Below are 14,279 nucleotides of genomic sequence, written 5' to 3'. Positions count from 1 at the left end.
GACACCATTTGTCTTAAGAATGGGGAGATGTTGTGTAATATCTCATTTTGGCATTTACGAATGGTGGGCATGACATTTGAAAGCAATTTACTAGTTAAGTAATTTTAAAACTGCAAACTATTTGTATGTTTTTGCTACTTTTTATGCATGAAAACTGGTACAGATAGATGCTGCACATCTTCAAGGTGGGATGATGATGGCAGTCCAACTACGTGTTGCAATACTTGGTGGCTTGGCAGTTATTCTGTGCTGCACCATCATGGGCTGAAGAAGTGGAGCTCACATCGAGTAACGAGCACTGTGACAATGAAACTGACATCACGGAAAAACAAGATAGATTCTTGTTATCACTGATATGTGTATTCATTCTGTGGTTACATCTTGAGCTGTCAAGTTGACATTTCACACTGAGATTCTAGTGGTGAACAGTCATTGTATCTGAGAGTACGAACATACATCATATTTATTTGAGAAATGCTGTATTTATTTTTGAGACTTGATTTTTTACTGTACTCTTGACTTCCAGTGACTGCTGCAGAATTTGGAAAATGAAGTATTTGCTTTTCAAGAATGGCAGTTGTGGACACATAACAAACTAAGCAAATTAATATCATGAAGCTATAGCTCATGAATAAATTGGCCATCTAGAATCAATGGGAAGACAGCAGAGTGTGGCATTTAAATCTTAAAGGGTTTTGTACGAACTTTCAGTTTCTCACAGGCTTTTTTCATTCTGCAGCAATGTTCTTCAATGTGAAGTAGTAGTTTTCACTAGCAGTCTCCCATTTCAGAGGTATTTCACCAACTGCAGTATTTCTGTTACCCCACAAAACACTTTCTGAAAGGTGCCAATTTTTCGAATCTATCTTCTCTTTGCAATTTAAAACACATTTGGGCAGTTGATTTGTGTTCCATCATCATCATCATCATCATCACCATCATCATATTTGATGTTCAGGCAGGCTGAACTCATACATTCTCTACATGAGTTGGGCGTTAGTAATACCCAACAGCCTATCTGAACTGTTCAGAGTATTTTATTGATTGTTGTAACTTTCATGAATGCCCCACAAGTAGCTGTGGATACACTGCTGAATCAAGCAGAGTTGCACTTACCTAAGAAAGGTGTTGCAGGTGCAGTTTGTGCACTAATGAACATTTTGCCCCAACAGCTTTTCAACTTATTGGCAGGCAGTGTACACAATTAAGTTGAGGCTTGTAACATCCTCACAAACAAATGGAAATTCCTGTTCCCTTTGACACACACCTTTCTACTGGCACAACACAATTCCCTCGGACTCATGTATGGAGCTTAGAGTTCCAGGCAGCTGGTGACATTCAACAGACCTCAACACAGGAACCTTGGGTTCACCAAAACTGTATCCAGTCTAAACTGGTGTGTTCTCTAAGGTGCTCACCATTTAAAACGTGAGGCTTATCAAACATTCTGAACGTGCAAACATTACCCTTGGGGAAAGAAAAGAGAGAGAAAATCTGAACAGATGACAGTTGATGCTGATAATAGCAGGGACAGAATCCAGTTTGTGAATAGATGCAACAAAAAAGCAAGAGTGGAAATAAAAGGAAGATTAGGGTTTAATGTCTTGTAAACAATGAGATCATTATGTATGGAGCATGAGCCCAGATTAGGGAAGGATGGGGAAGAAAATATGTCATTCCCTTTTAAAGGAAACATCCCAGCATCTGCCTTAAGCAATTTAGGGAAATAATGCAAACCTAAATTTGGATAACTGGATAAGGATTTGAACTGTCACTCTTCTGAATGCGAGTCCAGTGTGCTAATCACTGGGCCGCCTCACATCGTTCATGAGCGGGGCACTGTGGAGGACAATCAGCAAGTAATGAGGAGTAAATAAAGACACTAATGGAAATGAAGAACAAGCGGCTGTGGGAATCGTGCACATATTAGGTAACCAGTTCCCATTTCTGGAATTGAGAAGTGCCATGTTAGTAGGGGGTATTCGAAGGATCTAAGTGACAAAATCAGTATCATGGTCCTTGTTGTACTGCCCCCCCCCCCCCAAAAAAAAAAAAAACATAAGAACCAATGTATAAGGAGCAACAATTAGGTGTCTTTCAATTCCTAATAAGTATATCACAGAGGTAATGTGGATGATGGAGTGACATTTGGGAGGTATGGGACGGAGTTTTCATACTGCCAATCTCATTTCAGTATATGATGCAAGGAAGTCATAAAAATGGCCAAGAAGCTGATTAATAGATTCTAGAGAAGAGTGGTACTGTGTAATAAGGGAAAACTTGTTTCCAGCAGTTTTGGGACATTGAATGGTGGTACAATAAGGGACAGAGTGGTAGATCCATTTCACACACGCTGATAGTGAAAGGAGCTCAATGTGGAAGAGGTAACAAGAGTTAAAATGGACAGCTGACTATAAGGTATGATAGTGCCTCCAGAAAAAAAGGTATGTGGGGTATTTGGGAAATATCTTGGGAATTTAGCAACAGAGAATGAGTTGGGTTATGCCAGAAACTAATAAGTTCTGGATCACAAGTTTTGACAAATTTTTCAACATATTTACATTATTTCCACTGCCAATTATTGTACATACCAATAATAATATTAAACAACTGCTCAATGCGAGTCCGGGTATAGGTCTCATACAAAAAGTGAGAGAGCTTCTGCTTGAATTTATTGAGAGCTTCTTGCGTGGAGCGTGTGCTAGGTGGGGCTGCATCAGTTCCAGCACAGTATATTCGAGTCAGCCATCCCATTACAACAGTTTCCAGCCACTGCAAAGAGAGAAAACAACATTTTCTAGAGGAGTTCTACACAAACAGAAAATTTGAGGTAAATGTCATATTAATAAAAGTGCAAAACCCAGTGATAATTCCTCTAACATTGAACTGACTACTAGTTATAAATGCATAAAAAGAAGTTACATGTTGTCACCTATTTGTTTCCAACAATAATTACACTTCTCAACAAAAAAGATTCTTTCAAATTTCTATCTTTTTCCTTTCTCTGCAACCAAATATCTTCCGTGCCTCCTCTCTTTCTTGCCCTGCAATATTCTTTTTTATTCTTATAATGAGTGGTGATGTATTACTTTTGTACCTTTTTGTGTGTTATTTAAATTCCTTTTTAAAAGACTTTTCAAAATCAGTAAGCAGTTAAGTGTATCACAGCCTGGTGTACAACTTTCAAAACAATACCACTTAACCGGCCAGAGTGTCATTATAGATGTTGAAACAAATGGTTTCTCATTTGGTGTCATGAGTCTTAATGGACTCTACTTGAGACATTTCCATGCAAGAAAAATTTTTGCAGTCACCAAGAATTAAAACATGGAACCTCCAGAAGAGCAGCCAGCAATGCTGTACACTAAACCACAAAGGTAATCAATATATAAGTGATGCATTACCTAATGAATAAACTATTTTTAAATAAAATTGGTATATTTTTCATCGCATATACAAATTATACACAAAAATGAGGAATCAGAACCACTCACCTGTAGCTGATTGAAGCGTCACACATAGAACAGTTACCAACACTGGGAATTTACTGGCTTTTGTATTACAACTCTCTCTCTCTCTCTCTCTCTCTCTCTCTCTCTCTCTCTCCCCCCGCCTCCCTCCCCTCCCCAATTTTCATTACATCCGCTCTCACAAACAATCACATAGACACCCAAAAGGTATCCATTTATGTCTACATTGACAGATGATGAGTGATTGCTCAAAAGTTGACAGGAGTCGGGCAGTGGATAGATGTGGAGCTTGCCGATGTTATCTCTAGTAACTGCCCATGTCATTCAGTCATTCCTGTCACATTGACAGCATAATCCACTAGAATTACTCATATTGCTCTTTGCTGGGGGGGGGGGGGGGGCGGAGGGAAGCAATGACCCATCAATCGCTGAAAACTTAGGTTATTCCAAAACTTGGCACAGCTCCACACCTAAAGTTTTGACAAAAGAAAAACAACATTAATATTTCACACTATGGTGTGATTCAAGTACACAAGCTTTTACAGAATGTTGTGACAGATGACACGACATGGGATCTAGACTCACTTCACCATTCAATTGGATAACATGTTTTTGCCATCTGTCATTTTTTCAAAAACATTTGAAGAACATCTAAGCAACCTGATAAGTGTTGGAGCGTATTCAGGCTGCATGCCTCTGTGTGAATCTGAAAAAGTGCCTCTTTATCACCCAAAATAAAACTTTTAGGGCATATAGTGAATGGTGATGAAGTCCACACTGATCCACAGAAAATAAGAACAGTCGCAGATATTCCAAATGCTCCACACATTCACGATGCAAGAATTTTTCTTGGATGTGCTCATACTACTGGTGATTCATACAGGACTTCGGTGCCAATGCACATCCCTTACAAGAACTACTGCAGGGAGATGCCAAACTTTCCTGGAAAAAGGTGCAAAAAAGATCTTTCTTTGACCTTAAAAAGGTACTACATGTTCTCCAGTCTTAACTTTGTATGACAAGAATGCCAAGAGAGAACTTCACACCAACATTACTGATTGTGGGATAGGTGCAATTCCAGAATAAATTCCGGAAGGTGATACCTTACGCTCCTAGAGTGCTCTCCAAGTCCAAAATGAACTATTCTACAGCCAAGGAAGAATGCCTTGCAGTTTTTGGGCCATCAACCAGATCCAGCAGTATTTATGTGGCAAATAATTCGCTGTTTTCACAGACCACCACTCCCTATGCTGGATGACTAATCTGAAGGATCTGTCAGTCAATTGGTGAGATGGGAACTCAGGCTCCAAAAGAATGACATCACATTGGAAAACAAAAGTGGACACAAACAAAAGGACACCGACTGCCTTCAAGAAATACTTTGGTGGAACACAGGAGCTTAGATAAAATCTCAAATCATCACTGCATTAAGTAATATCTCTGCTGAACTGAGGAAAGATACACCACTGCTGAAGCTGTGAAGGAGGAGGAACTGACAAAAGGAGAATTCCAATTAAGAAATGGAATATTGTATAAGAGGAATTATTATCTGATGGGGTAGAAATGGTTATCATCATCCTAGGTCATCTGCAGCATTTTCAGAACGCAACATCTGGTCACCAGGTATTCATGAAGACTAGAGAAAATCTACACCTACATATTCCACTGTATGATGCATGGCACGGGGTGCCTTTTATCACTATGAGTCATTTCCTATTCCATTCGCATATCGAGCGAGAGAAAAACAACTGTCTAAATGCCCTCATAGGAGCCCTAATTTCTCTCCTCTTCAAGGTCCTTACATGAAATGTGCATTGGTGACAGTTGGATTGTTCTGTAGTCAGCTGCAAATGCCAGTTCTCTAAATTTTCTATAATGTTTCGTGAAAAGATCACCATCTTTCCTCCAGGGATTCCCATATGAGTTTGGGCATAATTTCCATAATACAATATTAGTATGTTGATCAAACTTATTGGTTTTTATCTGACCTTGTGTTCTATATGTGGCCTCCCTTAGAGGAGCTACATGTTTGTAAAATTCTTCCTACAAACTGAAGTTGACGATTTGCTTTCCTTACTGCTATCCTTATGTGCTCATTTTATTTCACATCATTTTGTAACATTATGCCTTAGATATTTAATCAATGTGATTGTGTCAACCAGCACACTACCAATGTTGTATTTGAACATTAAAGGATTGTTTTTCCTACTCACCTGCATTAACTTACATTTTTCTACATTTAGAGTGAGCTGCCACTCATCGCACCAACTAGAAATTCTTCCTAAGTTATCTTGTATCCTCATATAGTCACTCAATGATGACTTGTTCCCATACACTACTGTGTCATCAGCAAACAGCTGCAGATTGCTGCTCAGTCTATCTGTCATTTTTTACGCATATACAGAACAAGAGCTGAGCTGTCTTATCACATTTCACTTGGGTGCTCCGGATGATACCTTTGCCTCTGATGAACAGTTATTATTGATGACATCATACTAGGGTCTATTATTTAAGGAGTCTTCGAGCAACTCACACATCTGGGAATCTAGTCTATACTCTTGGACCCTTGTTAACAGTCTGCAGTAGGGTACTGTGTCAAACACTTTGTGGAAATCTAGGAATATAGAAACTGCCTGTTGTTCTTCATCCATGGTTCACAGTATATCATGTGATAAAAGGGGAAGCTGAGTTATGCATGAGCAATGCTTTCAAAATCCATGCTGACTTGCAGACAGAAACTTTTCTGTCTCCAGGATATGTATTACATTTGAACTTAGAATCAGACACAGGTATCACTGGCCACATGTTTACTGACTGGTTAGCCACTATGTGAGCCACTGATTAGGAATGGGAACGATGGAAGTATGTGCTGCATTTACCTAAGGGGCATCAGGTACCACTTGCAGCAGCAACATTCTACCGAATAGGAATCAACCTCTTGAGGACGTAACTGAAGTTAACAAATGGGATAAAAGTCTGCACTGACTGCCTAACCCACTATGACATAACCGAAGCTGTGCCAACAACCAAAGCTCTAGAATTTGCACAGTTCCTTGAAGAACACAGCATTCTGAAGCACAGAGAACTCCAAGTGATGATCTCTTATTGTGGAAAAGTTTTCCAGTCGAAACTAGTATGAAAGGTAATTACACATTGCAACATCACCTACAGGATGATAACTGAATGATGAATGGCCTAACAGAATGCTTCAATAAGACATAGGCAGATATATTCTCAATGTACATTGATATCAAACAGGGAGACTATTGTGGTATTCGCATAAAACACAGCGAAGCATGGCACTACATGCTCTACACCATTCTTTCTGCTCCACAGTTGCAAGGTCAAACCATCAATGGATACACAGATCCAGTTTCAACTGGCCAGTACTCATGATGACTACATGAAACACCTCATCACCATGACCAAAGAAACAAGGCAGCTGGCTTGCACATGGACCGCAGACACCCAGGAGAAAGACTGAGAGTGCTATAACGCCAAGCACCAACCAGCGAGATTCAGTCTGGGAGACTTGGCACAGACTTTTATGCCTTATGGAAGCTAGGACTATAAGAACAGAAACTAAAGCACTACTTTGTGCTAAATCGTATGCTCCATTTCTTGTCAGATGTCACACATGAAGTTGAGGATTATGACCCTTCTGCCAGAAGACAAAGGCACAGAGATGTCATCTGTATCTTCTGTTTTAAGACCTACTATGTTCTAGAGGTGCTGAAGAACTTCTGAAATAGTGGGTCGTTGTTTCCCATAAGAGGGAGCAATGCCACAAGCTGTGGTGCATGCAGTGTGCCATGGTGAATAGCATTGCTGGCTGGTGTGCTGCAGGTCACCAGTTTGAATCTGACCACTATCAATTCTTTGTTATTAACAGGGGGAGGCCACGATGTAGGGATTACAGATTTACTTCAAACTTTGTACACCTTTAGTAGACCACTAAAACAAAATGATGTGCAAGCAGTAAGATGCACTACCTTGGCAATTCCGAGAAAATGGCAACAGAAGTTTTACGCATCTATTGTGTAACTGATGTATCTGTGCGTAGGTACCAGACATAAGAGTTCATGGTGTTCAAGGAGTTAGTGTTTGAGTTTTGTAAAACAAACATGTATGAGGTGATGGTTCAACTCTCGCTCAAAATTAATTGTTAATCTATATTTTTTTCATCATGTTATTTAATTTATATGACATTTGAGAGGTATATAATTAAAAAAACACATGTATTTGCACAAAGTTTTAGTGAATTTAATGTTATTTGACTACTTACTACTTTTAATTAAATCTATTATTAGAACAAACATATTCATAAATATCAACAAGTAAATGAAGAAACACATAGCATTTCCTTGAAAATGCATGCCTATTGTGATTTGTGAAATACCTTATACATGCAATCTGGTAAGGTACCTGGAACTATTTTGTACTCAATGCTTCGAGTTGCAGATACAGAGGCAGGCCCCATTTGGCAATTAAACTGCATAGCAGTGAGAAATAGCTAATGTAGCAAAACAAATAGTATAGGTGCAAATTTTTTGAATACCATAAAATTTACACTTGTACTACAAAAATGAAGGTTTGAACAGGTATCAAACCATTGCCTCATACACGTTCACCTTAGGAAGCTTGAACACTAGCCACATGACCACCATGAATTCTAACGTCTGGCACCTACTTGCAGATACATCAGTTACACTATAGACATGTAAAACTTCTCTTGTGATTTTCTCGGAATTGGCAGAGTCGTGCACCTTACCACCTGCACATTATGTTGTTATCATGGCCTACTAAAGGGGTAAAAGTCTGAAGTAAATTGGTGATTCCATATCGTGGTCTCCTCTTGTAAGTATATTTCTGGAACATTCTTGAAATATCTTATGTTTGTAATGTTCGTGTATGCTGTAGTAGATAGCACTGTTGGCTGGTGTGCTGCAGGTCACAGTTTGAATCTGACCACCAGCAATTATTTGTTATTAAGTATTTATTATTTCTTGAACATTCTTGAAATATCTTATGTTTGTATATTCTGGAATATGTGATATTTGTATAAACACCAGCATTCTGGTATATTTAATGTCTGTATAATTAATTGCACTCTCTGTCCAGGAATTCACTTATTTTCTGGGTGTATATTGGTGTTCATAATAAAAATGATTTCATGATGACACTGTTTTCAGATTTAGACTTGATTCTGGTTACAATATGGATGGTTTCCTAATTTCAGTTTGTTTACTCCACAGCAGATTTTGAATTATCACACTCATCCAGAGAGAGGGGGAGGGGAATTAAAGATACAGGACCTGGACAAAGAACCTTAAGTTGTTGAGAATTTCAAATTAAGTATGAGGCAATGACTGAGAAACAGGGGAAAGAAACACAACAGAACATGAATGTGTCACTGCCAGAGATAGTGCAGTGAAGACAATAGAAGATCAAATATGCGAAAAGATGAATTACATAGGCTCAGTTGCCAAGTGAGAAGGTAAAACGAAAAGGTGGGAGGAACACGCGTAATGGCTACACAAGGGAAATGAACTTTAAGACAATGTTGTAGAAACAGAACAGGAAATTGATGAAAGATTGTTTGGGAGGTATGCTACTGTGAGTCAATACAAGGCACCTAGACTAGACAACTAGACAACATCCCCTCAAAATTACTGAGATCTTTGAGAGAACATACTATGACAAAACTGTTCCACTTGATTTGCAAGATATATGATACAGGTAAAATACAATCAGATTTCAAGAACAAGGCAACAGCTCCTGTTTCGAAGGCAGGTGTTGACAAGTAGGAATATTGTTAAATCATCATTTTAACAAATCATGGTTACAAAATACTGACACGAATTATTTACAGGAGATTGGAAAACTGGTATAAACGACCTTGGGAAAGATCAGTTTGGATTCCAGAGAAAGTAGCAACATGTGAGGCAATACTGACCCTATGATTTATTTAGAAGATAGGTTAAAGAAAGGCAAACCTATGTTTATAGCATTTTTAAGACTTAGAGAAAGTTTTTAGCAATGCTGACTGGACTCTTTGAAATTCAAGGAGTTAAAAAGTTATTTACAACTTGTACAGAAAGCAGGCTACAGTAATGTGAATCAAACGGCATGAAAGGGAGGAATCCTCAGCGTTATTCAATCTGTACATTGAGCAAGAAGTAGAGGAAACTAAGGAGAAATTACAAAAGGGAATTAATGTTCAGGGTGGAGAAACAAAAGCTTTCAGGTTGTGGCACAAATGGCAACAGACTTGGAGGATCAGTTGAACAGAAAGGACAGTGTCCTGAAAATAGTGCACAAATGAACAACAACAAAAGTAAATCAAGTATAATGGAAAGTAGTTAATTAAATCAGGAAATGATGAGGGAATTATATTAGAAAATTAGATACTCAAAGTAGCATATGAGTTTTGCTATTTAGGAAGCAAAAACAACTGATGATGGGTGAAGGGGGAAGGTACTGTATGCGGAGTAACCTTGTATGGAAGTTAAATGTGGATGATAAAGCAGTTATGGCAGGAAGAGCATACAAGCTTTTATGATTTGATGCCACAGAAGACTGCTGAAGATCAGATGGGTAGATGAAATAACTGATGAACAGGTAATGAATCAAATTTAGAAGACAAGAAATTTATGGCACAGCATACCTAGAAGAGGGGATCACTGATAGCAAATGTCCTGACATATCAAGGAACTGTCATTTTGATGGGAAGTGTGTAAAGGGGTAGGGTGGGAGATGGGGGTGAAACTTGTAGAGAGAGACCAAATCTTGAAACAAGTAAGCAGATCAAATGGATATAGACTGCAGGAGTTATGAAGAGATGAAGGGCTAACACAGGGCAGACTAGTGAGGAGAACTGCCTCAAACTAGTCTTAAGACAGAATATCAAAACAACTCATCTTTGAGCAGAGAACACATACTAAAAATTATTAAGGAAATCAAATTATGGCACAAGACTCTGTGACTAACACAATAAACATCATTAACATCTATCAATCTAACTGAAGTGTTCACACTATTGCATATGATATGTAAGACAAACAATAACTTCACAGAAATTACAGTTAGTTCAAAGGTTATTTAATATAAAAATACAACATATAACTATGAAATATATATGAAATGTAATGTGCACAATACCTTCAAGAAAACACAGTTAGTTAATATGTTAATGAATATAAATCACGTTTATCCACGATGGCTTCCAGTTTATTTATGGTTTAGTAGTACATTCCTTGAACTGCTATGCATTATTTATCACAGATTTTGAGAGAGTAAGTGTAATGCAAAGCTGGAAATGCTTAAATCCTTAGGGATGAATAAACATAACTGTTGGAGAACAACACATATTATTCTTACTGTGTTCTTTGGCGCAATGAAAAACATTCTTTCTAAGCTAATATTAATCGTAGATGGAATAATTTGGCATTTATCACACTAACAATTTATTGATAGAGGTGAAAGAAGTGGCAACTGACAGAAAAAAACCTTAAGAACAACTGAGGTCTTGAACTCCAGACCTTTGGACTGGTAGTCTGACATTTAAAGACTTAGCCACTAAAGGACACAATCATTACTCTTAATGATTTTGGAAGGTGTGTGCATGAAACTGCTTAAAGAGTAAATGATAGGAAATTGAAAATCATGTGAATCCTCACTGTGCCACTATTAAATCATTTCACGATAAATCTCAAAGTGTTTGATAACAAAATAGTCCAAATGGAGCATGCTGGAAACACACTTACTTCATCTAAAGATGCAAGGTATGATGTATCAAAACTTCCTTTGCAGCTGTCATGTACATGCTTTTCAATCCGAACATGGATTAGAGAAGTTATGACTTCACTGGAAAGTCTCTCTAACAGCTCCATCTCAATCAGTTTCCTAAATAAATACATTTGAGAACATTAATATAAAAGCATATGCTAAATTCAACATATGATGATGATACAGCATGTATTACTACAAAATGATAATTTGAGAAAAATACAATAAAAATAAAATAAGAACCAGCTAAAGAGACCAATTCTGCAGAGTAAGTTCCTAATTGGTGCATTTTGTGTACATAAGAGCATCAGTACTGCAGCTTTTAATTCAAGTAATCACTTGAGATTCCATCATGCACTAATAAACTTCATTTAAATAAAATTTGCAGCTCATCTCAGTTAAGAAGCACAATATTTTTGAGAACTTCAGTTTTAACTTACTTTAATACTTATATCTATCATCTGTGATGTCAGATCAAATGTCAATTATGTTCTACATTACAATTCATAATTCCAGTTGGTGTTCTTATTTATATCCCCTCTCCGTAAATAAGTATACTTTGCAATATGTAACTCTTAAAAACTTCCCTTTCTTTTCCTCTTGATTTTGTCCAACTACATGAATATTTAACAAAACAACTAACTGAATCATTCCTTATTATGCATCTATAACTCATTACTTACAACATATGTATTTTCATTAAATAAAATCATCAGTTATTTTGATTCCATATAATGCACTCTTAATTCCAATCCAGATTTTCCTGTGTCATATTTAATAACTGTCTCATAATGTGCTGGACAGACTTTTTCTCTAACATTAAAATATAAAGTTGCCACTTCACTCTGTGTCTATACGGTAATGAATATGTTATACTGCTGAACATCACTTATTTTTTACTGCACTTCTTTATGGCCATGTGCATATGCTCCTACCAGACTTCTCATTTCCTATTCACTCTGTTTCCTAGCATGTGAATTTTGCAGAATTCTGTCACTCTGAACTGTTTTTCTACACCTGTCATATCAAAACTGGTCAATTTACAACACATACTATCAATTACAGCACTTTTTTCATCATTCCCTCTTACCTTTACACATTTCAAATTGGAAAACGGTACTTTTGAATTCAATTGATCAACATTATTGTGCCATTTGTTTTTGCTCTTCATGTTACTATCTCAAGTTATTTTCAAAACTGAGCAGAAGCTTTGAAGCTTTAAATCTCCATTGTTGACAATTTTTTCTTCCGTTCTTATTTTAAGAAAGGAAAGTTATTATTGGAGTATAAAAAATGGAAGGGGAAAAGTAACAAGATGTCATATACTCATAGCTGAGGGTTTGAGTTGTCTATATGCACAAAAATGAGACATTGTTGGTAAGCTTTGGGATGGATACTTCTTTAGGGCTAAAAGAAAGCGCACACACACACACACACACACACACACACACACACACACACACACACACACACACAAGATGTATGTCTGTTAATGCATGTTTCATTAATTCTGAGAAAGGATTCATTAAAAGCTTAGTACAGTCCTTAGTCTTATTTTGAAGTTTAGGATCATTGACTGATACAGATTATCCCATTCACTTCATTATCCAAGAAGCAGCAATACATACTAATAATAGTGTAACTCTGTAAATCATCAATGTTTAGATGTATAACCAACAAAATATTCAATAGTCAGAAAACTACTACTACAATAGCCACAGTGAGTATTTTAACAGATCACCACAGTTTGGACTTTGTGTGTATTCAATACTTTCTTTTGCAATGTTGTTTCAGTGAAAACAGAAAATTTTTGCCAATTATATGTATTCATAGCTCCAACACATATTATTGTGAATCTCACCTATTTGTCTCATGAAAGGCATCCAATATGGCTCGACACTGACAACCCTCAATTTCAGTGCCACAACCTCCACACACCACATTTTCACTATCTGCGACTTCATCTATATCTGCAACATTTTGTCAGCTTTAAATTAATAAAGTTGTTTTTTAAAACTAAAGGCAACAAGAGTTCTCAAATTCATATTTTACTTGTATCTTCTCTCATAAGAGGATAGTATCCATCTCAAAAACAAATGTAACCAAAATTAGATAACAGTAATATGGTAAACATAAGCTTGAAGTTTTTGGATCAATGATTCTTCCTTTGAGATGTTTGCAAGGACATGAACTGCTTTGGACTGAAAGGTTTCTGCAGTTTTGGAATTCCGATATACAGGTTGACAGATTTGACATTTCTTTTTCTACTATCAATCAATTTCAATCTTTCTTCCTGTTTTTCCTACTAAAGGGTCACAATAATTTAAAATAAAACAATGTTTCACTCTATCAGTTTCTGTAGTATCAGATACATTAGGTCTGCTACTTCTCTGTCCACTAAACAAAGGAAGAACATTTTGTGGTAGCCTCACAAGTAGCGGTTTCATACTCTATTTGAAACACACTACAAATACTGTCTTAAAACAGTTGATATAACAACTGTATCAAGTTTAAGATTCACAATTATGTAACAAATTCTACATAGCTGTTTTTAAATCACCTGTTTCATTGAGAGCAAAAGCCTAAGATCCACAATTATTTATTTATCAAACGGCTTCTTGTCACATTAAAAAACACACATGTGCAGGTAATAACACAATGTAGAGTATTATACACATAATATAAAACATTACATCTTGGTTATTTATGTAAACTAATCAACTTCTGGGCTGCCAGCAGGATGTCTTCTGGTCTACCATTATATGACATTCTGCGGTATTCATCTGTGACGTGTCTGAAGGTCTGTGGTTCTCTACAATTTCAAAGTGGGGATGTTTGGTTACCCCATTTGTGTAGATAAATATGCATATCTGATATGTTTGGTCCTAATTCTGTTTAGCATCAATAATGCTTGAAATGGCAGCTCATATCCCAGTGATTTTTGAGCAATACAGGGCATATTATTATTTTGTTGACCCATTCATTCTTGAGTCTGTGTGTTGGTGAGCTGAACTCATCTTC

General features: G+C 37.0%; 1 protein-coding gene across 2 annotated transcripts in view; it reads right to left on the bottom strand.

The window, feature by feature from the left end:
• The window catches only part of LOC126187495 (anaphase-promoting complex subunit 2), a 105,913-nt gene that overhangs the window by 79,197 nt on the left and 12,437 nt on the right, over positions 1–14,279 (bottom strand). For both annotated transcript variants that reach the window (XM_049928607.1, XM_049928608.1), the window contains exons 3-5: positions 13,120–13,228; positions 11,237–11,375; positions 2,592–2,772 (exon numbers count right to left, since the gene is read on the bottom strand). In XM_049928607.1, the coding sequence (XP_049784564.1) occupies positions 2,592–2,772; positions 11,237–11,375; positions 13,120–13,228 (429 nt within the window). The remainder of the gene's footprint in view (positions 1–2,591; positions 2,773–11,236; positions 11,376–13,119; positions 13,229–14,279) is intronic.

The sequence above is a fragment of the Schistocerca cancellata genome, chromosome 5 (assembly GCF_023864275.1).
Source record: "Schistocerca cancellata isolate TAMUIC-IGC-003103 chromosome 5, iqSchCanc2.1, whole genome shotgun sequence".
Lineage (NCBI taxonomy): Eukaryota > Metazoa > Arthropoda > Insecta > Orthoptera > Acrididae > Schistocerca > Schistocerca cancellata.
The sequence above is the reverse complement of the archived record's forward strand: the minus strand, read 5'-3'. Positions and strand labels throughout refer to the sequence as shown.